At 38.8% G+C, this 22,915-nt stretch overlaps 1 protein-coding gene across 5 annotated transcripts in view; it reads left to right on the top strand.

Annotated features, from left to right (window-relative positions):
• The window catches only part of XPO1 (exportin 1), a 39,788-nt gene extending 24,906 nt beyond the window's left edge, over positions 1 to 14,882 (top strand). For all 5 annotated transcript variants that reach the window (XM_068399927.1, XM_068399910.1, XM_068399917.1 and 2 more), the window contains 14 exons: positions 1,014 to 1,211; positions 1,865 to 2,003; positions 3,919 to 4,100; positions 4,897 to 5,053; positions 5,169 to 5,332; positions 6,129 to 6,263; positions 7,200 to 7,383; positions 8,914 to 9,020; positions 9,971 to 10,165; positions 11,107 to 11,275; positions 12,484 to 12,618; positions 12,734 to 12,893; positions 12,972 to 13,068; positions 13,832 to 14,882. In XM_068399927.1, the coding sequence (XP_068256028.1) occupies positions 1,014 to 1,211; positions 1,865 to 2,003; positions 3,919 to 4,100; positions 4,897 to 5,053; positions 5,169 to 5,332; positions 6,129 to 6,263; positions 7,200 to 7,383; positions 8,914 to 9,020; positions 9,971 to 10,165; positions 11,107 to 11,275; positions 12,484 to 12,618; positions 12,734 to 12,893; positions 12,972 to 13,068; positions 13,832 to 13,978 (2,169 nt within the window). In that variant the 3' untranslated portion in view covers positions 13,979 to 14,882. The remainder of the gene's footprint in view (positions 1 to 1,013; positions 1,212 to 1,864; positions 2,004 to 3,918; positions 4,101 to 4,896; positions 5,054 to 5,168; positions 5,333 to 6,128; positions 6,264 to 7,199; positions 7,384 to 8,913; positions 9,021 to 9,970; positions 10,166 to 11,106; positions 11,276 to 12,483; positions 12,619 to 12,733; positions 12,894 to 12,971; positions 13,069 to 13,831) is intronic.
• The last annotated feature ends 8,033 nt before the right edge of the window (positions 14,883 to 22,915 follow it).

Raw genomic sequence — 22,915 nt, 5'->3', positions numbered from 1 at the left:
TGTAATGGAAGGTAGTTACACAGTTACTTTAAAAAGTTCTGTATCATTCTAAGCTGTTTATTCCTGCCCTTTGGATGTATCAGATCTTCTGAAATTGTCCAGGGATTCATTGGAGCTGTGTAGACCAGAGAAGGAAGCTACACAAGTTATTGCAAGTGAAATTACCAGGAAAAATTGATCTGTGTGAAACTAATGCATAGTTGTTTTGAATCCCTCTTGTGACATTGCAGATACAGATGCTGATTGAGGTCTTTACCATTTAAAATGCTCTGAGTTGCTGTAGTACCTAAGCTATGAAAATGTCTTCAGATTTCATTGTTTCATTCTGTTCGTTCACTGGCGGGCTATTGCTGTGATACCTTTCACCACGGGACTGAAAAAATAAGTTAGGCAAAAAATGTTTGGCGATGTGGTTCTGATTTCTACAGTTGGTATCTCAGTCTGTCAGAATTGCATCAGTGGCCTTCCCTTCTCAGTCTGCTGTGGCTGTTCTGTCAGTAAAGAAATGGAAAATGTTCTGGTAGATAGTTTCTGTGGAAAGCAAGCAAGCAGTGTGGCTTTGATGGTTGCCTTCAGTTCTTCAGGGTATAAGGATGCAGAACAAAGTAGCAGTGATTGTCTCGAGAATAGCAGTCATTGAAACTAGCTGTTGAGGGTTTTTTGAGGCTCTCAAATGAAAATGCCTTGCAGAAGGTCCAGAGGCTGAGAGTTTGATAATTTACAAACAAGCTTATTTGACTATGGAATTTTTTAAGATGTCTTTAGGCTACTTTAGATTTAGGAAGTGATACACACTTTGAAAATAACAGTAATTGACAGGCCGCTTTATTTTTGAGTTGCTCTGCTTGTCAGAAGTCTGACTTGTAAGTAATCTCATTGCAATGTTAATGCCTCTTGTTCCTAACTTTTATTAATTTGGCATTTTATCAGTATTTGGATAACTGAATTTGAAGCAATGTCATTTTATCTGCAGAAATAATTAGTAATCAGATGTTCAAACCACACTTTTCCAGGCTCTTCATTATATGTTATTGGTATCAGAAGTTGAAGAAACTGAAATTTTCAAGATTTGTCTTGAATATTGGAATCATTTAGCTGCTGAGCTCTACAGGGAAAGTCCGTTTTCAACATCTGCTTCTCCATTGCTTTCGGGAAGTCAACACTTTGATGTTCCTCCAAGGAGACAGCTTTATTTGCCTGTATTGTCCAAGGTAATCCATGCTTAAGTAAAGGTACTGTGAAGATTTAGATACTGGCTCTGAATTAAGAGATTTTCCTTCACGTAAGGAGTGGCACAAGAAAACTTTTCTTGCTTTGAGTAGTCGGTAATTGATTCAACTCTAGTTATTTAATGTGCTGCAGTTGTGAAAATACTTTAAGATGATACCAGTAGATGACAGGAATATTAATATGGTGTTTCAGTTTTTTAAAGATACTTACTACGAATGTAAGACTAATCTTTAAAAAAATCTGTATTAAGCTGTTTCTTTAAGCAGCTAAAGGCTGGAGTGTTACAGTTGGAGGAAAAAATGTGTGTTTATGGAAAAAGTGGTCTTTAAAACACCTTTAATACTGCATATGCATTTTGAACTCTAGAAAGTATACTTCAAAGGTTGGTTTTGGTTTTGTTTTTTTAACTGCTCAGCTTGTTCATGGAGAGAGAGACATCAGCAGGCTCTCAATGGCTTTTTAGTTAACATGTATCTATAGAATCTTAATGTGAGCTAATCTCATGAAGTGCTGGATTAACCCTTTATATGGGTCAGACTGCCTGACCAGAGTGCTCTGGAAACACCTGTGGAGGTGTGTGTGTATTTTCATGTTACAGTTTGCTTCAATTTTGACTTCCCTTTGCATCATACAGGTTCGATTGCTAATGGTTAGCCGTATGGCTAAACCTGAGGAAGTCCTAGTTGTGGAAAATGATCAAGGGGAAGTAGTACGAGAATTCATGAAGGATACAGATTCCATAAACTTGTATAAAAATATGAGAGAAACATTGGGTAAGTGTACTAGCTGGTATTTTTCTGCTCTGGGTCTGTGCAGCTGCGTTAGCAGCATGTATGTTACAGAACATTAGCTTATGATCTGAATTACGTGTGGGTAAAATCATTATCAGTGAGGAGCAGTACACAAACTTGAAAGGGAGGAGGCAGTGTTGGTCTGAAGCATTTTCTGTTTTAAGCATATAGTGTTGTATAACTTGGTCAAGTAGTAATACGCTACTTAAGTTTTGTCTCCTGCCTTTTCCCATTGGACAACACCTTTTGATATTCCTTTACCAAAATGTTTCAGATCCAGTGAAACCTTAGTTTTGTTAGAAAGCTGTTAAATTGGAAGGATTTTTCTGAAGTGGACTTCCTGGTTATTACTTCACTTATAGTTGTAGTCTTGTGTACATCAAGCACTCCTCAGCAAAAACGATTTCTTCCTTCAATAGGTCTTCTGAATACTTTCAGAATTTTTTATAATATTCTTGAGCACAACACAAATTCCAGCTTGAACTTAAGTTTTAAAAATCTTTTCCAAAGATAGTGCTGAGACCTTATAATGACCTTGCTTGAAAGCACAAAAGCTGCAATGAATTATGTATCATGTAGAAAAAAAAAATCCGAAGCGATGAGCACACTGAAGAACACCAGTCTGTATTTCTATAGCATTTAATGTTGCAAGTACATTTTATTTTAGTGTGTGTCTACTAGTATACTATTATCTTTAGAAGTCTTACGTTCAACTGTGACCATTTTCTCAGTGAATTGGTAGTCCCTATGTATTGTAGTGATAACTTAGGTTTTCTTGAGGCAACAAAAAAATTTCAGAGTCCTAACTGCAACCTGAGGGTCGGGGTGGATTAGAATTGTCACATATTTAGGACATCAAACCTTCAATATTAAAAATTTTTCTATCAAATGCTCTAAGGGAACACTGAGTGTTTAATAGGTTTATGACCTAGGAGTGGGGGGAGAAAAAGCTATGTGATGCGAAGTGTGGATTATTTTTTTTATTCTCACCTTTGTACTTGCGATGTAGGTATAGCCAGCATTACATGAATTGTTCTAATATCTTTTCATATTTAACAAAAAAATTTTTGATTTATTGTATTAAATGTTTCATTTATTGCATTAAAATTATTACTCCATGTCCTGAGCCTTAGTCATATTTCCACATACAGGATTATTGATATGGAAATGCAGGTTTGGTTAGTGTTTGATCTGTGGCGTTAACTGTTGCTTATAGTGTATTATCTTCAAGGTTCACTTTAAAAAAAAAAAAATGTGGTGGAAGCTGTATTCTGTGGCACAGTAAAAATCTATTTCTGAATCTGGCCTTAAATTGCTTTTGACTTGCTGGGATTTAGAATTTTACGTGAAGAGACACTAATCCTATTAGGGGCTGATGCAAGTGTGAGTTGTGATGCTTGAATCTTCCCATCTAGACTTGTTTAGGAGTACCGTCTCCACTTTAATGGTGGGTTATTGCAAGCAGCAGACTTAATGACACTGAAATAAAGAGCAGAAGAAAATTGATTGACTTCTTACACACTGTATAATGTCCCCCATAGGCAACCAATCCCATATTCCCTATTGGTAATAATTTTACTTAGCAACTTTACTGATCTGACTGGTATGTGAGACATTCATTGATGTAGACTTTTTACATTGCTTGCATGCGGTGTTTTGCTGAGATCCCTTGGAAGAAACATAGATACTCAGTAAAATTTATTGTCCATCTTTAAAATATAGTTTTAACAAATTTGCGTTTAAATTTTTATCTCATTCTGTCATGAGTTGAGGAAAGAAGCATTGCACCTACCTAACAATTTGGTTGTCTTTTTCTTAGAACAGAAGAATTTAATTTTGATTATGGAGTTGTGATCCAGGTTGTTGCTTTAAAATGTGCCTGTTCAATGTCTTTCAGTTTACCTTACGCATTTGGATTATGCAGACACAGAACGAATTATGACTGAAAAACTTCACAACCAAGTGAATGGAACAGAATGGTCATGGAAAAATTTGAATACCTTGTGTTGGGCTATAGGGTCAATCAGTGGAGCAATGCATGAAGAAGATGAAAAAAGATTCCTTGTTACAGTAATTAAGGTATCCTGGTGCAGAAATAACAGCTTTGTCACACTTCATGGTTTATGCTCAAGAAACTAAGTTTAGAAGAATAGTCCTGTATGTTCTTAGTAAGCTACCTTGTATGGCAAACAAGTTGATAAGAATAAATTAATGGGAAATCTTCTATCTTGAATTTAAGGCTGATAAATTCGTTGACCATAAACGATGCATTAATCCACATAGTCTTTTCATGGTGAAAATTTCAGGGATAAAATTTAGTTTATGATGAAGTGTTTTTCTTTGGGGATGCAGAAGAGATGGGAAGGGATTGCTAATGAAATAGAGTGGCAAAATAACCCACATTTTTAACTAGTTAGCATCCTGCTGTTTTGCGGTTTTCCGTATATTCATTGATCAAACTGAAAATTTGGTAAATGTGTGCATGGAAAAAGAGTGAAGGAACAAAGCATTTTTGCAAGAATAGTGGACCTTACTTTAACAAGGTCGTACAAATTCATACAGAAGATTTGGTTTAATTTCTTCTGTTGGATGTAGAAGTTTGTATTTGTATTGATATCAACTACTTGGTCAGTATTCAATACTGTGAGGCTTGTTGAAGTCCTCCCTGCAGAAATCTTTAGTTATATTTAAAATGGAGATTCTGTAGTTGAAAACACAGTGTTCCTGGTTTGGCTGAAACTTGGGCTTTGAACATGATTATGGCAACCACTTTCCTTTATCTTTAATATAGCTCCTTGTAGGATTTTATACTTGTGGTACTTTTAATTGAACTGGACAAACTTGGAGAGGAATCTAAAAATATGTTATGTTGTAGGATCTCCTGGGGCTCTGTGAACAAAAGCGAGGAAAAGACAACAAAGCCATTATTGCATCAAATATAATGTATATAGTAGGTCAATACCCACGGTTTTTGAGAGCTCACTGGAAATTTTTGAAGACAGTAGTCAACAAGCTGTTTGAATTTATGCACGGTAATTACTTGTTTTTCACTACTTGTTTTAATTATTTAAAAAGAGAGATTGATGCCTGTACATGGACATGTATGGGGAAAAAATACAAAGCAGTAACTGACTTGGTTTAATTTAGAAACCCATGATGGCGTCCAGGATATGGCTTGTGATACCTTCATAAAAATCGCACAAAAATGCCGCCGACATTTTGTTCAGGTTCAAGTGGGAGAGGTCATGCCATTTATTGATGAAATCTTGAACAATATTAATACAATCATCTGTGACCTTCAGCCACAACAGGTATGTTTAATTCAGTGTTGTGGATAATTCCGAAAGACTAATCAAAAGTTACTTCATATTGCAATGTAGTAGTGGTTCAAGGCTTGAATTATATTCCTTAGTTGTTTGTTAGCATGATCAGGTTGCATTACTGAGATCTCAGAATGCCTGGAAGAATTAAAGTGCATTTAGTTGGAATTCTGATTTCTGGAATGTTCTAACAAGTAAATAAGATACTGAATCTAATTTTGTGGTTCTGCTTCAGGAAATAGTAATATCCTACTATAATAGTATACCTATAGCTCTTGTATTTGTGAAGGGGGGGCAGGGAATGATCCAAAAGCACCTACGTCTAGGAAGGGCACAGCTCATGAAGTGAGAGAACAGTGTGCACGTGCAACGTATGCTAAGATGTTGCACTAATGCCCTGAAACTTTGGGCAGAGTGGATCTGGCATCTGGAAAAAGGTAGTTAAAGGAGTGATGTAATCCAGTTGACGGTTTAAACATGTCTGGTAATATTTAGTTAAGAGTTAAATAGCATATATCTGAGCTTCCTCACTTCAGAATGTGATGGCAAAATGAAGAAAGACTCTGAGATATGTATAGTGGCATTTGTAAGGGAAGGGGATGGAGGTTTGTTTTATACATGATTAAAGTAAGGAAAGAACAGAGAAGGATCTGGTAAAGCCAAGTGAGGAAAAAGGTATTTAGACAGTGAAACCCATTTTCAGTCTTCACTATATGTTAGTTCAGAACAGTGTAAAATGTTCCTTACTCCTTTTTAACCTTCCTGTTCGACCTCTTGTTCCAATCAGGTGCATACATTCTATGAAGCAGTAGGATACATGATTGGGGCACAGACAGACCAGACTGTGCAGGAGCATCTGATAGAAAAATACATGTTGCTCCCTAATCAAGTATGGGACAGCATAATTCAACAGGCAACAAAAGTAAGCACATAAATTTTAACTCTATTCTGTGTTCAGGTAAAGAAAACCTGCTAAATGTTTCTCTTACCCTGGGTTTTTCGCATGACATGACATTAAGCGTACATAGCTGTGGTGGACTTTATTAAATGATGGCTAAAGCAGTGATTGATATGACAATAAAAGTGTTATTTTGAGAGAGGAGACTTAAATGACAAAATAAATACTGGTATTAATCTGATGTAAAGGAGAATTTTCTGTTACTGTACAGAATATGTTTAAATAGTTTTTTCCAAGGCTCCCTTTCACCTGGCTTAGAAGTGAGGGTTTTTTTCTGAATTACAGAGGAGTTAAAATGCTAGAAATAGTCTTCACTCTTCCTCCTTTCTCTTCCATTATTGTTTTAAAGTACATCTTTATTTCTTACTTTTATCTTCCATTTCTTCCAGTCTTTTCAAAATACTTTTATCTCCACACATTAAAGAACAACAGTCTTGCACTGCACAAGAGATGAATCCATTTGGAGTTCATCTAATTAAGATCCTGAAACTTAAGCAAGCTTGAGTTACTTTTCTCACTCTGACTTCCCTCTTAAAAGAACAGACTGCCTTTCCTTTGGACCACTTCTGTCACCTTCTTAGTTCCTCCTTCTTAGTTTTTTTTCCTTTCTTCAACAAATCATACTTGTACCACTGCAGCAAAAATACTGTTGCAGAAGAGCAGGATTAATGGAAGATCCTGCTGGATTAATTGAGGATCAATTGAAGTTTTATCGTGACTCTCTCAGGGTAGTAGCAAGTGCCATGAAGTAAACAGCAGTATATATAAAGTCTGTAAATTTTAGCAATGTTTCCTTTAACACTGTCTAAGATTATTTAAAGTTACACTTTTATATTGAAAGCTAAAGGGCAGTTTTATTCACTAAACAAAATGGACTCTTACTTTTTTTTTTTTTAACAGAATGTTGATATTCTAAAGGATCCTGAAACAGTTAAGCAGCTTGGTAGCATCCTGAAAACCAATGTAAGAGCGTGTAAAGCAGTTGGCCACCCCTTTGTGATTCAGCTTGGAAGAATTTATTTAGATATGCTGAATGTGTACAAGTGCCTCAGTGAAAATATTTCTGCAGCTATTCAGGCTAACGGTAAGAAATTCCAGGTTCTTCCTGAAAATGGGGATTAGCAGTGTGTGGCATCAGGTTTCAAAGTACATTCCAAGTAGGCTAATTTTACTGTGTTCTTTATTGTTTGGGAAAGTGGAGAATAACTGAAAGTGTTTGCTTAATTTTTTTTTGTTAACCATATGTTTTATTCAAATAAAGAACTCCTGATTTTAGAGGGAGGAAAAAACACCTATAAATGAGAAAGTTTAGGAAAGATGCAAAACACCATAGATGCTTACTTAGAATTAACAGACATGTTGCTGAAACAAAGTTGTAGCATGTGTTCTTTTAGCTTACTCTAATTTTGAATATTAAAATACTATATTTAAATAGAATCTCATTTATTTTTTTCAAAAGGTGTTGACAGGATTTTGGTCTGATACATTTCTGTAATAAAGCTATTTAGTAGCACAGTAACTGTAGTGAAGATGCCTGAAAGTCATTGAGACAGAATTATCAATTACCTAACCTATCTTTACGAGACAAATTAGGGCCTGTGGTACCTCAGCAGAACGTGCTTCTGTAGTAGTTCATTACAAGATTAAATGAGTCAGTTACTGGATTCTTTGTTATGACCAGTTTTCTTGCCAGTCCAGATGAGGATATTTGGAAACATGAATGTTAAATAAAACTTAGGAACTGAGCAGCTGGCAGACTTTGAAGTAGCTTCTCGGAATTCAGAATAAAACTGTCTGAGAAATCAATACCTTTTGATTTTGTAGCTCTAATGGCTGGAATTTGTCCTTGTCAGAAACAGTGAAAATGTCCTGGTTTGGCCTGAAACAGACCAATTTTCCTTTCAGTGATTTTTACTTCAGGAAGCAGTTGCTAGGACTATAGTCCTGACGTGCTACTTGATCAGCAACTACGGTGATGGCAGTTGCCTCAGAGTATGTTTTCCCAACTAGCTCTGTCTTGCCACAGATGGCTCTGATGCCAGCACGAGCGATCCAACCTTTCTTTTTCTGGTTGTGCCCTTCAGGTTTTCCCGTGCCTGTACTGTTAATGGTTGTGTGGCTGTGCAGTTAATTAGATCAGGTTTCGTTGATGAGACTACAGTGATTTGGGGGCAAGAAACTGAACTATGGATAAGGCTTTTTAAGGATAAGCGTGGACTTTACACACAAAGACAAGCAGAATGATTATTTCTCTCAGATGAAATGAGGAACTTTCTTCTTGTCCTCCCTGTCACTTAATGAGAACCAGATGTAAGCTCAGTCCAGGTAGTTAAGTGAATGTGCATGATTGCCCTTACTTGAAAAGTAAGTTGCTGCTTTGTTTGTGAACTCTGTAAGTAGTAGGGTACTGTCAGTGGTAGTTTTGTAATGCTAAATGGCAACTTGGACCTTTGGAGCTAGAACGGGGAGGTAGGTTTTTTATTTGCACAATATACATAAGTCTTTAATAGTCTTTGTAGTTCGGATATAAAAATCAAGCATTCTCTGTTTTGTAATATCAATTTAACTTTCTGTTACACCTTACCTGAGTAACTGAAGATTTAAAACTTTTCAGGTGAAATGGTAACAAAGCAGCCCTTGATTAGAAGTATGAGGACTGTAAAAAGGGAAACTTTAAAACTAATTTCTGGCTGGGTGAGCAGGTCCAATGATCCTCAGATGGTAAGTAGAGTTATTTTATACAAATAACTTGTAAGACAGAATTAGGAAGAACTCTAGGTTTTTTATTCTGCTGTTGACTGAGTCAGTTGGTAACAGGAACTTGCTTCAAGAGGTCTGTAAAATATAAAGGAGAAAGTATGATTATACAGAGGTAAACCTAAGCTATATTTGGGATACTTCAGGTAATCTTAGCTGAGAGTAATCTTAGAGAACAAAGGAGGTTTAAGAGAACCTCGGCGCTGGTGAGGCTGCATCTTGAGTACTGTGTTCAGTTCTGGGCCCCGCACTTCAAGAAAGATGTTGAGGTGTTGGAGCGAGTCCAGAGGAGGGCGACCAAGCTGGTGAAGGGTCTGGAGGGTCTGACCTACGAGGAACGGCTGAGGGAGCTGGGGTTGTTTAGCCTGGAGAAGAGGAGGCTCAGAGGTGACCTTAGTGCAGTCTACAACTACCTGAAGGGAGGTTGTAGCGGAGTGGGAGTTGGCCTCTTGTCCCGGGCAACTAGCGATAGGACAAGAGGGCACAGCCTCAAGCTTCACCAGGGGAGGTTCAGGTTGGACATCAGGAAGAATTTCTTTTCAGAAAGGGTTATTAGACATTGGAAGGGGCTGCCCAGGGAGGTGGTGGAGTCACCATCTCTGGATGTGTTTAAGAAGACTGGACATGGCACTTAGTGCCATGGTCTAGTTGACAGGGTGGTGTAGGGGCAGCGGTTGGACTCGATGATCCCTGAGGTCTCTTCCAACCTGGTTGATTCTGTGATTCTGTGAACCTTATTGGAAGCCCTGCTGGATGGATACGGAGGGTGGGGAGTTTGTGCAAGGGTAACATATTTCAACTTCCTTAGAAAAGGTATCACCTGTAACTGAACAATGAACTTTGCTACCAACTGTATGCTAGAGACGTGGGTCAGTAACTGCATTGTTATAACCATGGCTTACTCTTTCAATTAGGTAGCTGAAAACTTTGTTCCTCCCTTGTTGGATGCAGTTCTCATTGACTACCAGAGAAATGTTCCAGCCGCCAGAGAACCTGAAGTACTTAGTACTATGGCTATCATTGTAAACAAGCTGGGTGGACACATTACTGCTGAAATACCTCAGATATTTGATGCTGTTTTTGAGTGCACATTAAATATGATCAACAAGGTATTTATATTTAAACTTTGGATAAGGCATCTCCCTAGTGATTGAAGACAAAAAAAATGGGGTTTTATAAAGAGTATTAGTCTTGGCTGTTGGTACATCTCTAAGTGAAAGATGCCCTTATGGAAATTAAGCGGGGGTTCATGCCCTCTTTCTGTGAGTGTCATTTCCATATGTGGTATCTTGTGTATCATCTCCCTGTTTTTTTGCAGTCACAAAGTGCTTTTGTGGCACTTGGAAGAAATTTCTGCTCAAACGAACATACTTGTTTTGAAGTCTGGCTGTCTAGTTGGATGTCTTAATCTCATTGCCTTCAAAATTTCTCCGTTTAGCTCTCAATTTAAGTCATTAGTAATTTTTCTGTTCTAGGAACTTGGAATGTCGTGCTTCTGGAAGCAGAAGTGTACTTCAGTCAAATGTCAGTGTAGGACTAACTGCTAAAATTCATAAATATTTAAAATTTATGAATATAAGTACTGATCAGTCACTTTGAGTATTTCCTCACTAATGCACTTCTTATGCTATAGTGTGCAATATATTTGCATAATACTTGAGCAGTACCAGCTGAATTAGTGCTACTTTGCAGTAAGGTGTAACCAGAAATTGTACCCCTGTAGCAACATAGGTGCTTAACCAGTGTTGAGACCATCTGCCTGTGTATCTGTGGACTGAGTAGTGATTAAGGTTGTGTGCTGACAAAACGTGGCTCAGCCTGTCAATGTTGTGTCACTCTAGAAGATGGTTTTCTCAAGCTTTGGTGGGGAAAATTGGGGGGAAAAGTTCACTCAGAAATTGTAACCTTTGCTTTGCATTTAAGGTTATTTTAAACCTGAGGCCTAAATGCTGATCCATGTCAGCTATTGACCCACTCTACTTAACAGAAGATCTTATGATGGATCTTTAGGAAACTTGACTCCCCCCCCCCCCCCTTCCTCTCCTTCTAGGACTTTGAAGAATATCCCGAACATAGAACAAACTTCTTCTTGCTACTCCAGGCTGTAAATTCTCATTGCTTCCCAGCGTTCCTGGCCATTCCACCTGCACAGTTCAAACTTGTTCTGGATTCTATTATTTGGGCTTTCAAACACACAATGAGAAATGTTGCAGATACAGGTAAATGGAAGTGTTTAATATGCAGATTTCATTTGCAGTATCACGTATTTTCTGGTAGAATGCTGTTTGCTTGCATCTTTAGTCAAACTTACCATTCCAGTCACATGATTCTGTACCACATTTGCACAATGTCTCAGCTTCAAGTTGTCAGCCAGGTATACATTAATGGGCTGAAACACTTGGATGCTGTTTCACTCCCACAGCTGTTAGAGAGCACTCTTGCTTGCTTTCTTTTCCATGTGAGGGTTGGCACTTGCCTGAAATGGCTGAACTGATGCAACAGCTTACTGCTGCTAAAACTGGTGTTACAGCTCTACTTTTGTTGTGCTGCCTGCAGTGTTTGACTTGCTACCTCAGTAAGACAGTAACTACTGAAAGGTTCAGCAGAAAAGTAAATGATGGGGGTGGGGGCTGAACTCGCAGTCTGGAAGCGAGCCCACAGCATAAGGAAAGGGAAATGCCTTAGACTATTAAGAATTGTGCTTCATTTGGCTGACAGCAAGCCATTTAAACTTAGGATGAAATTTCATGGCGCAGCTGAGCACATCACTTCATTTAACAGACTTGAGTAATTAAGAAGTCCTCCAGAATGACAGTTATTAAAGGAGACGAGGAGAGGATATAGAAAAGTCTTCTTTCTATAGAAGTCTTAAATTCTAAAGACAGAAAAGTCTTAAATTCTAAAGACATTATTTTTTAAGATCTCAGGCTTAGTGCACTGTCTTAACTATGGGATAAAAAGATTGTTGTGAAGCCACTTAGTTTTTAGCCAATTGTCTTCTATCAGTGTTTGGAAGGGATGGGGATAAAAGATACCTTTCAGTTGCTTTTCACCTAGTAAAGTAATTTCAGTTTTCATGTAATCCTAAAAATTAAAACATTTCCCCTTCTTAAATTAGCAAACACTTCTTTTGGTAGAGGGTTTCTCTTGCTTTCGCTAGTACGAATAAAGTGATGTGACTGGTTCTTTATGCTTCTGTCATCTCATAAGGCCAAGGAAAGGGGCATGCCATGTAAGTGTGGCTGTAGCTCTCTAGTGGCAACTTGAGGAGATGCCCGAGAAGATCATTACACGTGTAATGTTTGTCTTTTCGGTGCCTATCAGAATTCCTTGGGATAGCTGTATTGTTTTGGAAAAGGCAAAACTATGCACAGAGGTTTTAATACTCTTCTGTTGGTAACTTAGTTTTTTAATGCTCATTTTCCAGGACTTCAGATACTTTATACTCTACTACAGAACGTTGCACAAGAAGAGACTGCTGCCCAGAGTTTCTATCAGACTTATTTCTGTGATATCCTTCAACACATTTTCTCAGTTGTAACAGACACCTCGCACACTGCTGGTAAGAATGCATATATGTGGGTGGGTTGATGAAAACAATCCTTTTGAACATCAAAACCATGTTACACATCCTGTTCTGAATAATAACTGCATGTGTATGTCTTTGATCTGTTCAGGTTTGACAATGCATGCATCAATCCTTGCGTACATGTTCAACTTAGTAGAAGAGGGAAAAATAAGTACTCCATTGAACCCTGGAAATCCAGTGAACAACCAAATGTTTATTCAGGAGTATGTTGCTAATCTTCTCAAATCTGCATTTCCTCACCTGCAAGAGTAAGTCTGCCATGATTCTTTAATACTTCTAAGTGGGTTTTCATGTCTTGAAATACTAACTGCTGTGTTTACTGTTAGTGCCCAGGTAAAGCTGTTTGTAACAGGACTCTTCAGTTTAAACCAGGATATTCCTGCCTTCAAGGAACACCTAAGGGATTTTCTCGTCCAAATCAAGGTATGTTTGGCCTGCTTTTTTCAAGAAATGAAAAAATGATTATTCACCAGGATGGTAGTGTTGGAAAGTCCTTGGAACAGTGTTCATTCAGCGTTTGTTTAGGAGATACACGTTATTTTGCAGCTGTTTAAAATGTAGTGAAAACTCTGTAGCTTGCATGACTCTGGATGGTGTATCATATGATCTATTTCAGTGCGATTTAATTTTATAAATTGGGCTTAAATGTCATCACTTGTGCTTTGTGTTGTGCATACAATTCATATGTCTAAGATGGCTGCAAAACTTACCCTAATGGGAAATAAAGCATGTTGATTTCTAACCAGGTTTTGTTTCAATTCTGCTTGGGATTGGGACATGTTTAGAAACTTGCTAGAGTAATGCCATGCTTTTGTTATTTGAAAGATGCCAGAATTCAGGAAGATTGTAGGAAAGAGTTAATTAGTTTTGAGACTGCAGTCATCAGGTATTTCAAGATTTTAATGGTACTGCTTTAATGGTGATACACTTCAAATGCTGGGTTACTATAGCATCCTGTTCTGTAACGCATAGGGAAAATCTTAACGTATTTTGCATTCCTTTATATTCTGACCTTAGGAACAGAAAGCAAAGCAAGCGAATAGTCTGGCAGGGAATGTGAAGGGAAGAAAGATGTTTTCTGTATCCTTCGGGATTTTGGAAGCTTGTTACTCTGCCTATTTTTTTTTTTTTACATTAAACTAATCTTTTTTGACATTAAACTAATGATGTTATGTGAATTATACAGGAATTTGCAGGTGAAGACACATCAGACTTATTCTTGGAGGAAAGAGAAACAGCCCTTCGGCAGGCTCAAGAGGAGAAGCATAAACTTCAGATGTCTGTACCTGGCATCCTTAATCCACATGAAATTCCTGAGGAGATGTGCGATTAAAAAAAAAAATAAAACAAGTTTTGCAGTTTTCATTCTGTACAGCTACTTTGTTGTGATAGAAGAAAACAGCACTTGGATATTTGTTGACCAAAATGATGCCAATTTGTAAATTAAAATGTCACCTAGTGGCCCTTTTTCTTATGTGTTTTTTGTATAAGAAATTTTCTGTGAAATATCCTTCCATTGTTTAAGCTTTTGTTTGGTCATCTTTATTTAGATTTGCATGAAGTTGAAAATTAAGGCATTTTCAAAGTACTTACTTCATGCCCATTTTGTGGCTAAGGGGAAAATAGGCAAAACATAACTTGTAAAAGACTATATTGCAAAATAATACAATTTCCTGTAAGAGTATCGATTTTTAATTCGGGATCATTTTCTTTCTAGTCTGTCCTGCAGACTAGGAGAAAAGGTAATGAGTAAACCAGATTGAATTAATTGTTAAGCAGAGGATTATAGTGCTGCGTTTGTTTTGATCAGTTAGCAGCTTTTTGGACTGAGTGGTAAGGCTAGGCTACATGTATTTGCAAGTTGTATGGCAAGTTTGCAGCAAGATCATGTGCATATCATCCCATTGTAAAGCAACTTCTAAAGAGTATGGGAACACAGTACAGTTAGTTATTTTTACACAGTTCTTTTGTTTTTGTGTGTGTGCTGTCGCTTTGTCGACAACAGCTTTTTGTTTTCCTCAATGAGGAGTGTTGCTCATTTGTGAGCCTTCATTAACTCGAAGTGAAAATGGTTAAAATATTTATCCTGTTAGAATAGGCTGCATCTTTTTAACAACTCATAAAATAAAAAAAAAAACTCTGGCTTTTGAGATGACTTATACTAATTTACATTGTTTACCATGCTGTAGTGCTTAAAGAACACTACTTAAAAGCAAAATAAACTTGGTTTACATTTATTTTTCTTTCTTCGGCTTATTCTTTTATTGGATGACAGTGCTGTGATCATATTTAAGATTTGTATCCTGAAGGTGTAGAGAGTTCCTTGAGGTCTAGATAACTCTTGCTTCTGGCTTGCCTCATCTCAAGGACTTTGGCTGTGCTTGAAGTTAACGTGAACTAAGTTGGGTTCCATTTGGAAGTACAGTAGCTGTTCTGACTTACCTCCATGAATAAATATTCCATACTATGTTACTATAAAATGCCAGGCATAAGGTACTCTTGCTTGCTCTCTCTCTATATGGACTCTTTGCAATTTATTTCAAAGAGGTATTGCACTGTATCTTGACTAAACAATTGATACTAGTACATGTTAATAACACGTGTAGACAAGATCTACAGTTATTTTTCTACCTAAAGTTTTGTAGTTAAATGATTTTCACAGATTTATGGAGTATGGATATGAAAAGCAGTATGAACACTAAGATTGTGTACAGTTTTAGCCTCCCCATTTTTGTAATGTCTTTTCTCTGTTTTCTAACAGTTGATGTGAAGCTCCCCCAAAGTTTTTTTCCATTTATTTGGTCTCTAATCTTAAGATTGATACTACGATGCAAAGTGTAGCCATTCATGCAGAGCTGTAAAACAAGGTTAGACAATTGTGGAGGTGTTTTATGTAAGTTTGGATACTGTAGTTAACTTTGTGCTGTATATTCCTTCTGAAGTAGAAGTGCATGAGTTAGCAGTGTTCGTGTAGAATTTAGCTGCGACCAGAATGTTTCCAGTCTTAAGTGTTGGCCCCTTTTCTGTTTGTGAACATCTCCATTTGTGTTACTTAGCTGCCCCTAAAAAAGCATAGCGGCTCCTGCCTGAAGATCGTTTGGCAGTATAAATGCTGTGAGCTGGCAGTTGCTAATCTTTGGAGAGAAGGTGCCTGAAACCCTTTATGTCTAGGACTTAGAATACAGCCTAGCAAAACTGTTAATTATTTCGATAATTACAGAACTCATTTCGTTCTCTCCTTAAAGCTCATGATTTAAGCTTTTTCATGTCTTCCTGTCCTGTTGATGTATAGCTTTCTGTTCTGCTCTGTGAAGGCGGTATCATCTTTAATAGGCAGTTTAAAGTAAAACATGTGAAGTCCTGTTGAAGGACATATCAGAAATGGACATTAAATGGCTTGTGACCAGGCTGAGCTGCAGCATTATAGAGCTACAGATTATCAAAAGCTGTGCAGAGAAGTAAGAAAATCTTATTAAAATGGAAATAAATACCACCAATAGCGTGACGTCAGGATGATCGTATCGCATGAGTCACAGCCTGAATACTGAATTGGTTCTGACATGCAGTGGCATTAACAGTGCATTGAAAACAGTTCTGAACAAAAAATGCACGTATGGTTTTATGCCATGTTGCTGCTTTCCATATTTAAGATTCAAGTTAGTCAGAGGCTCATGGTCTGGTTGTTTACTAAAGAATTCAATCTGACCTAAACTCTCAAAACAACAAATCTGAAATGTATTTTTAAAGTTGATTCAGAGAAGAGTTGTTTCATTATTTTGATACCTTTTGGATTATCTAGTAACAAAACTTTAATCTTAAGTTTTTGCTTCCCTTGTAGATATAAAAACTTAACTGTGGTCTTGAGTTTGTTATCTTAAGAATTGGTGCCTTTCCCTGATCTCTGCAGATGCTATAAAAATGCAGCTTATGCAGAGTTCTGGATACTGTTAAACATTTGACTTGTGTGTGTGCATATTTCTAGTGCAGTTATCCTGAATGTGGAAAAAATAATTACAATGTACATCTAAGAAAGTTCTAGTTTTAATGCACACTCTGTAAATTAAAATAGATGGATAAAAAGCATGAACCATCATATGAACTTCTACGTAACTTGTAATTATATGTAAACCAATGTTTTGTGCATATTTCTATACAGATTTTTCAAAAAAAAACCCAAATCTGTGTACTCCAGGTACATTCATAAATACAAATATTACAGGGTGTTTTCTGTGTTTACATGAAGTGCTTGCCTGTTAGCTGATGAAGACACCCCCAAGAACTTGTTTCAGGCTACCATGATGTGTTTGCTACTGTAACTGAAGCAGATTATTTTCCAAAGCATTTTAGGTTAGCTTGTTTTGTTTTGGTTTTTTTTTAACTAGAATGATTTGGTGTGTGTTAATCTGACTGGTTAAGTGAACTATTTTCCAATAAAGCTAATATTTATGCAAAAAAAGCTTTAGAAATGCTCATCTCTCAAGGAAGCTTATTTAAGAGTTACTTTTAATAGTTTTTTAGCACTGGAAAAGTCAGTAAGACTTCAGCTGTGGGTTTCTTAATAGAAAAAAGGAGTAGGAAAAGATGCTGAAAATAATAATTAAAATGTAGAGAGGCTGACTAAAGTGAGGAACTTGCATTGGTGCTGTGTCATGACTAGGGGCCAGACTGTCCCATAGTCCATTTATCATTGGATAAATTATTATTATTGACCCAAGACTTGTGGGGTGCTCTTTTTATTTGCTGGAAGGTATCTAGGCTTTTTCCCTTTCTCCACACTTAAGGGGTTTGTCTCCAAACATTACGGTGCAAAACTGAAATGTCGGAGATAGCTTTTTAAAAACCAGTTTGGTACCAAAAATGAGTAAAAGAACGTACCTCTCCATTTGCCCTTCATGAATGCACCTCTGCACTTGATCTCTTGAGACTGAATTTATTTTTAGACTTTCAGATTTAGCAGATCCTTGCTTCATTGTCCAAGGCTGATTATGGTCAGCAGCGTTCCCTTGGGAAAACGCTTAGCCGTGCCAGTTGAGGGATTCTGTTTTCAGGTAAGACTTCACATACAATGCACCTTAATTACTTAAAGCACATGAAATCACTGATTCCATACATACATACCTGCCCTGTGGGCTGCTCTTGGTCTCTGCATATGTTTCTCGCTACCTGTGAGTGCTTGTTTGTGCTGCAAGTGGATACAAGAAAATAGAGCGCTAAGGAAAGATGGGGTTGAGGAGGGATGTTTTGGAAGTTGAGTATGGATGAGAATGGCAGAAGTCAAAGATGAAAATGAGACACATTTTCATTTTTATTTACCCCTTTTAAGTTAAACAGCGCTGCTCCTAGGCAATACATTGGATAGTCTATTCCAAGTCCCCCATCAAAATATGTCAAGGGGCCTGTTTGTTTTTATTGTGAACACCTTTTAACTCTTTAAACACTTGGGTTTTTTTCTGAGTCTTGAGAAGTCTGTAGTCTTCCATGGATTCTGTAATTTCAGCAAAGACTATCAGGAAGAATTGGCCAATTTAGGTTGGGGAATAGGGGGAGGAGTTAAAATTTTCTCTGTGACTGCTTTAACAAGGTGAAGTGTGTATGTGTGCTGCAAAGAGCTGACTGCAGCCCAGTTACTACCACTGCTGGTTATTTTAACATGTCTATAGATAACGAGCAGTAATGACCAGTTTTGTGGCATTTTTTCAGCATTAGAGTTAGCTTGAGCACTTTTTTATCAACCTTCGTAACTGGTTTTATGAACTTCTCACATCCTTGCAATTAGTTTGTGAGCTTCCTCCCCAGAGCTTTACCTCTGAGCAGTTTTCTTTCAGGGTTAACTTGAAACTTGCAACTGTGCAATCATAAAAGCAAAGTTCTCCAAAGGAACATTGTAAACACATGCTTTACCAGTAAAAAGTCCAAAAGAAGTCCAGATGTACCAAAAAAGCTGTCTGTGCTCTTGTCTCTTTGGTAAGATGGTTCAGTTGCTGATGATACTGTTGCTCATGCGCAGAAAAGTAGCTGTTGTCTTGCTTTCAAGTCAAAGCGATGACCAGTCATGTGACAAGTACTTTATAGACTGAAATAATCAAAATGAAGATTGAAACACGCTGAGAGGGATGTTATCCCAGCATAAGGTTGAGAACGTGGGTATAATCCTCAGACTGTCTCATCTGGAAGAAGCAGTGGTAGACTAGTAGCACTGAACCTCAAGCTAGTACAGTCAAATCTTCACCAGACCTTTATGGGTACAGAAGTACTCAGACAAAATAACTTCAACTGAATTACCAACCAAGATGGTAACCTAAGAGGCTCTAAGACGCAGTCTGAAACCACACTAAAGTTAGAACTTGCCCCGTTTACCTGGCTGTACAGTGCGATTCTTACCACACCTAATAGCTGGTAGTAATGTTTATTAGAATGCAGTCTATTTTCCTACTAAAATGTTGAGCAGCCAGTTAGCTGATTTTGGAGCAAACTGTTTAATGTAGCTTGGTGGTGTAGTGAGTGTCATCTAGCCTTACATGATATTTTTTGGCCTAATAGACAGGGCTATGAATTCTTTTGAGTGTATTCTCTAATACTTGGGGTAAGTCAAACTAATTGAATTTGTTTTCACAGGGTGCTGTGATACCAAAGTCTAGTTAGACATGAACCTTATTAAAAAGTTTAAAATGCTAATAGAGCAATGAAAGTCAAGTGTTGAAGCTTAAAAGTATGTAAATTTAAACTGACTCTTGCACTTCAGCCAAGTTTCATTGGTAACTTTACATTATGCAGGCAGAGACTTGTGTCCTTCAGTGAGAGAAGGATTTCCTAGGCAATGGATTTCAACCGTTTCCAGCATCGTTCCAGACTAGAGGTCACAGATATAACTGGACTGGCTGGAATTCACCTTTTTGACACTATCCTCCGTATAACAGAAATTACTTACTTGCTTTCCAGCTGTCACAGCTCCCATCTCCTCTTAGCATCTGCTGAAATCACTGGTAGTTTACCTTTCATTGTAAATCGTGGCAGCAGAGGAGTAAACATGCAATCCATTCAGCTATCGCTGCTACAAGAATGGGAACCTACAGCAGAGCAACAGAAAGTTCAAACAGGAGATAATCCAGTCATCCCACATCAGACAAAGCTCTGGCTAAAGTAGTTAACGTGACTAATGTAAAAAAAAAAATGTTTCAGTTAAGTCTTTCCCATTCCACAATTACTATTCTGAGGTCAAATGACCAACTATGTATGTACACAGAGAGAATGAAGGTGTAAAAATACAAAGTACGAGGGAGGAAAGGAGAGGCTGAAGTGTCCCAAAGAAGGAACAGGGGCAGTGACCAGTCTTGCTACCTCAACCCCTAATCCACCTTAGAGTGGTTGGTTTTGGTTTTGTTTTGTTTTTTGTTTTTTGTTTTTTTTTTTTTCTTGTGGTGAATGGTTAACTCCATCTTTACCTTAAAGAAAAACAGGACTAGAGTATGAGTTCAGTGGTGGGACACAGTGGGACATTAATTTTGGAGAGTGTATGTATATATGTTCTCAAACTCTTAATCCAGGCTGAACTTTGGATTTAGAATTAGTTTTGATCAAGTATTGCATTTATCTGAGTTACTCCTTTAGAAGAACTGTGCTGGCAGTTTACCAGAGCAAAGATTTCCAGGTTAGAAGCATCGCCATCAAGGGAAGGAAGGAGAGCCTCCTGGGGATCAAACAACCTTGCAAGGATGGCATGTGAGGATAGAATAAAGGTCAAGAGAAAAAAAAAGCAATGGATAGAAGAGTGGGAGGTGGCTGATTACTGTAACCAGGCCAGTTATAGCTCCTGTTGTCTTCTGCTTAGAAGCTAACATTTAATTAAAAAAAAAAAAAAAAAAAGCAATTTTATCTCTATGAAAAAAAAAAAAAAGATTCTTGTGTGCAGTAAAAAGAATTTGGCTGGCAATATTCCAGTCTGCACAAAAGCAGGAGTGTCTCAAGGTCACCCATACTTTTCTTGTTGTATTCACTGAACTTGGCATGTGATACCACGCTTCAGAAGGCCCCTTCCTTGTGCTGATGCTGGTGTTTATGTGGCACTGGAATCGTATCAAAGAGCTGATTTGTCAGAAAACGAGTCTTTGGAGGTGTTTTGGCAGTTAGTTTTGGTTCTGTTATAAAAGTTACTGCAAGGTCTGTATAAGGAAGGAAGAGGGGAAAGAAAAGTGCAAATGCAAATCAGATTATGCAGATTGTAGAACTATGCTTTCTATCAAAAAATGTGGTCTTTGTCCTGATGCAGACAACTCACTCGTGTCATACAGCCACTGATTCATTCCATGCTAGCGGGAATACCTGTGCAGTATGATGTTAAAGGTTAAGGAAGCAAATAAGCATGACTGCTTGGAGATACAGGTTTTATATTATTTTGGTGGGGCAAAGCAGGACTTCTTGCAGATAGAGGTTTGATATTATTTTGGTGGGATAAAGTTAAGGTGCTTTCTAAGCTCCTCTGTGTACAGCTCTGGCTTTCATCTCTAGTAAGTTCAATTTTGATAATAGGAGTGGGAGGTTACGTATACAACCATCAGTGGTATTATCAGCCTGTATAAATATGCACATGGAATTAAAAAAGCAGAACTGCATTTCCACAATGACATCAGACTTGTATTTTATATTTCTTCCATTTAAGTCAGCCACTGAGGAACTCAAAACAGCTCTCCATTATTTTTTTTCCTAATTTGGCAATTTTGATTTTACTTTCTGCTAAACTATATTGCATCTGCATTGCGGCTATTAATAGATTTGTTTCCTTAATTCTATGTACAAGTCAGTAAACTAGAAGCATTGAGTAATACACTAACGCACCACTGGGTGGTACTACAGAAATAAAAAACACTACAGCATACCAGAGAAGTGCCTACTTCGGGGAGAAAAGGCAGCCAAGATCGATCATGTGATCCATATTCCAATTACATATACCTGGCAGAGGGAGCATGTGAGTGTGCAAGATCAATAAATGGCAAAAAAAGAGGTTTGATTTTTTTTTTTGTATGGAAAACTGCTGTTTGCCTTAAATCTTATCTTCAGGGGTCTGAAATCTCTTTCAAAACGTGCCCAAGACAGAGTTAGCTGAAGGGGTAGTTGTAATCAGCATAAATTATGTAGCTTTAAATGAAGTTCGTTATTTTTTAAGAGATAAACTGTGTATTTTCACGAAAATGCGGTATCTCCAACTATTCACAGGTGCTGTGCGTGCCGTTAAGGCGTTTATTATGCAGAATAAATCACTGACCGACAGAAAAAAAAAAAAAAGTCGACAACTCTATGAGGTAAAAATAATTTAATTGTTTGCATACAACGCTATGTAGTAGTTCAAACGTTTATTTTCGGGAGGCCAGGAAGCGCCCGCCCGGGCCCATCCCCTCAGTCAGCCCCAGCCCCCCTCAGCCGGCGCTGGGCGGGAAGGAGATGGCGGACGGACTCTTCCGCCCCGCGCCCCGCCGGCGGAAAACGCCCAGAACTACCCACAGACGAAAGACCTCGAAACCCGCCTCGAACTAGAAAAGCTTCTCGCCACGCAGCGTGCCCGTGAGGCGTGAGGCGCCGTCTGCTAAGCGCTCCCTTCAGGCCGGAGGTCCCAAAGGGCCGCCGCCGCCGCTCCCCGCCGGCCGCCGTGCTCTCCAGGAAGGCGTCTGCGGCTCGGCCAACGTATATAATAATAATAATAAATAATAATAATAAGGAGGAGGGAGTAACCGGGCAGCGCTCAAAACCCGCGGCCCCCTCAGAGAAGAGCCGACCGAGTCGGCCTCGTGAGTCACCCTCCGGCAGTCCGGGAAAAGGCAAGCGAGGCGCGGCGCCACCTGGGTTCCAGGGCGGCCAGAGGGAATCCTCCTTCTCCTTCTTCTCCTTCGGCGGCGGGCGCTCGCTTGAAGCAGAAGCGGCCACTGCTCTGTCCCTGTCGCAGCAGCGTGTGCGCGTTACTGGAGGAGATCCGGCCCCCCCCGCGGGAGGCGGGAAGAGGGCAGGGAAACACGCTTCCCGCCCTACCCCGGGCGCGCGCCGAGCCGCAGCACCCGCCGCCGCCATTTTACCCTGACGGCCCCGGCTGCCGGCCCGCCCCCTTCCTCCTCCTCCTCCTCGCTCGCCAGCCCGCCGCTGGGCCCGGGGTGGGAAGGCGGGGCGAAAGGAAAGGGAGGAGGGACTCGGCCACCTTCGCCTCCTGCCTGGTCGGAAACTGCCGAGCGGAGCCCGAGCGCCCTGTCCCCCCTCGCTCCCGTCCCCTCCTCCTCCTTCCCCCTCA

The sequence above is a fragment of the Nyctibius grandis genome, chromosome 1 (genome assembly GCF_013368605.1).
Source record: "Nyctibius grandis isolate bNycGra1 chromosome 1, bNycGra1.pri, whole genome shotgun sequence".
Taxonomy (NCBI): domain Eukaryota; kingdom Metazoa; phylum Chordata; class Aves; order Nyctibiiformes; family Nyctibiidae; genus Nyctibius; species Nyctibius grandis.
This window is presented reverse-complemented; position numbering and strand designations above follow the sequence as displayed.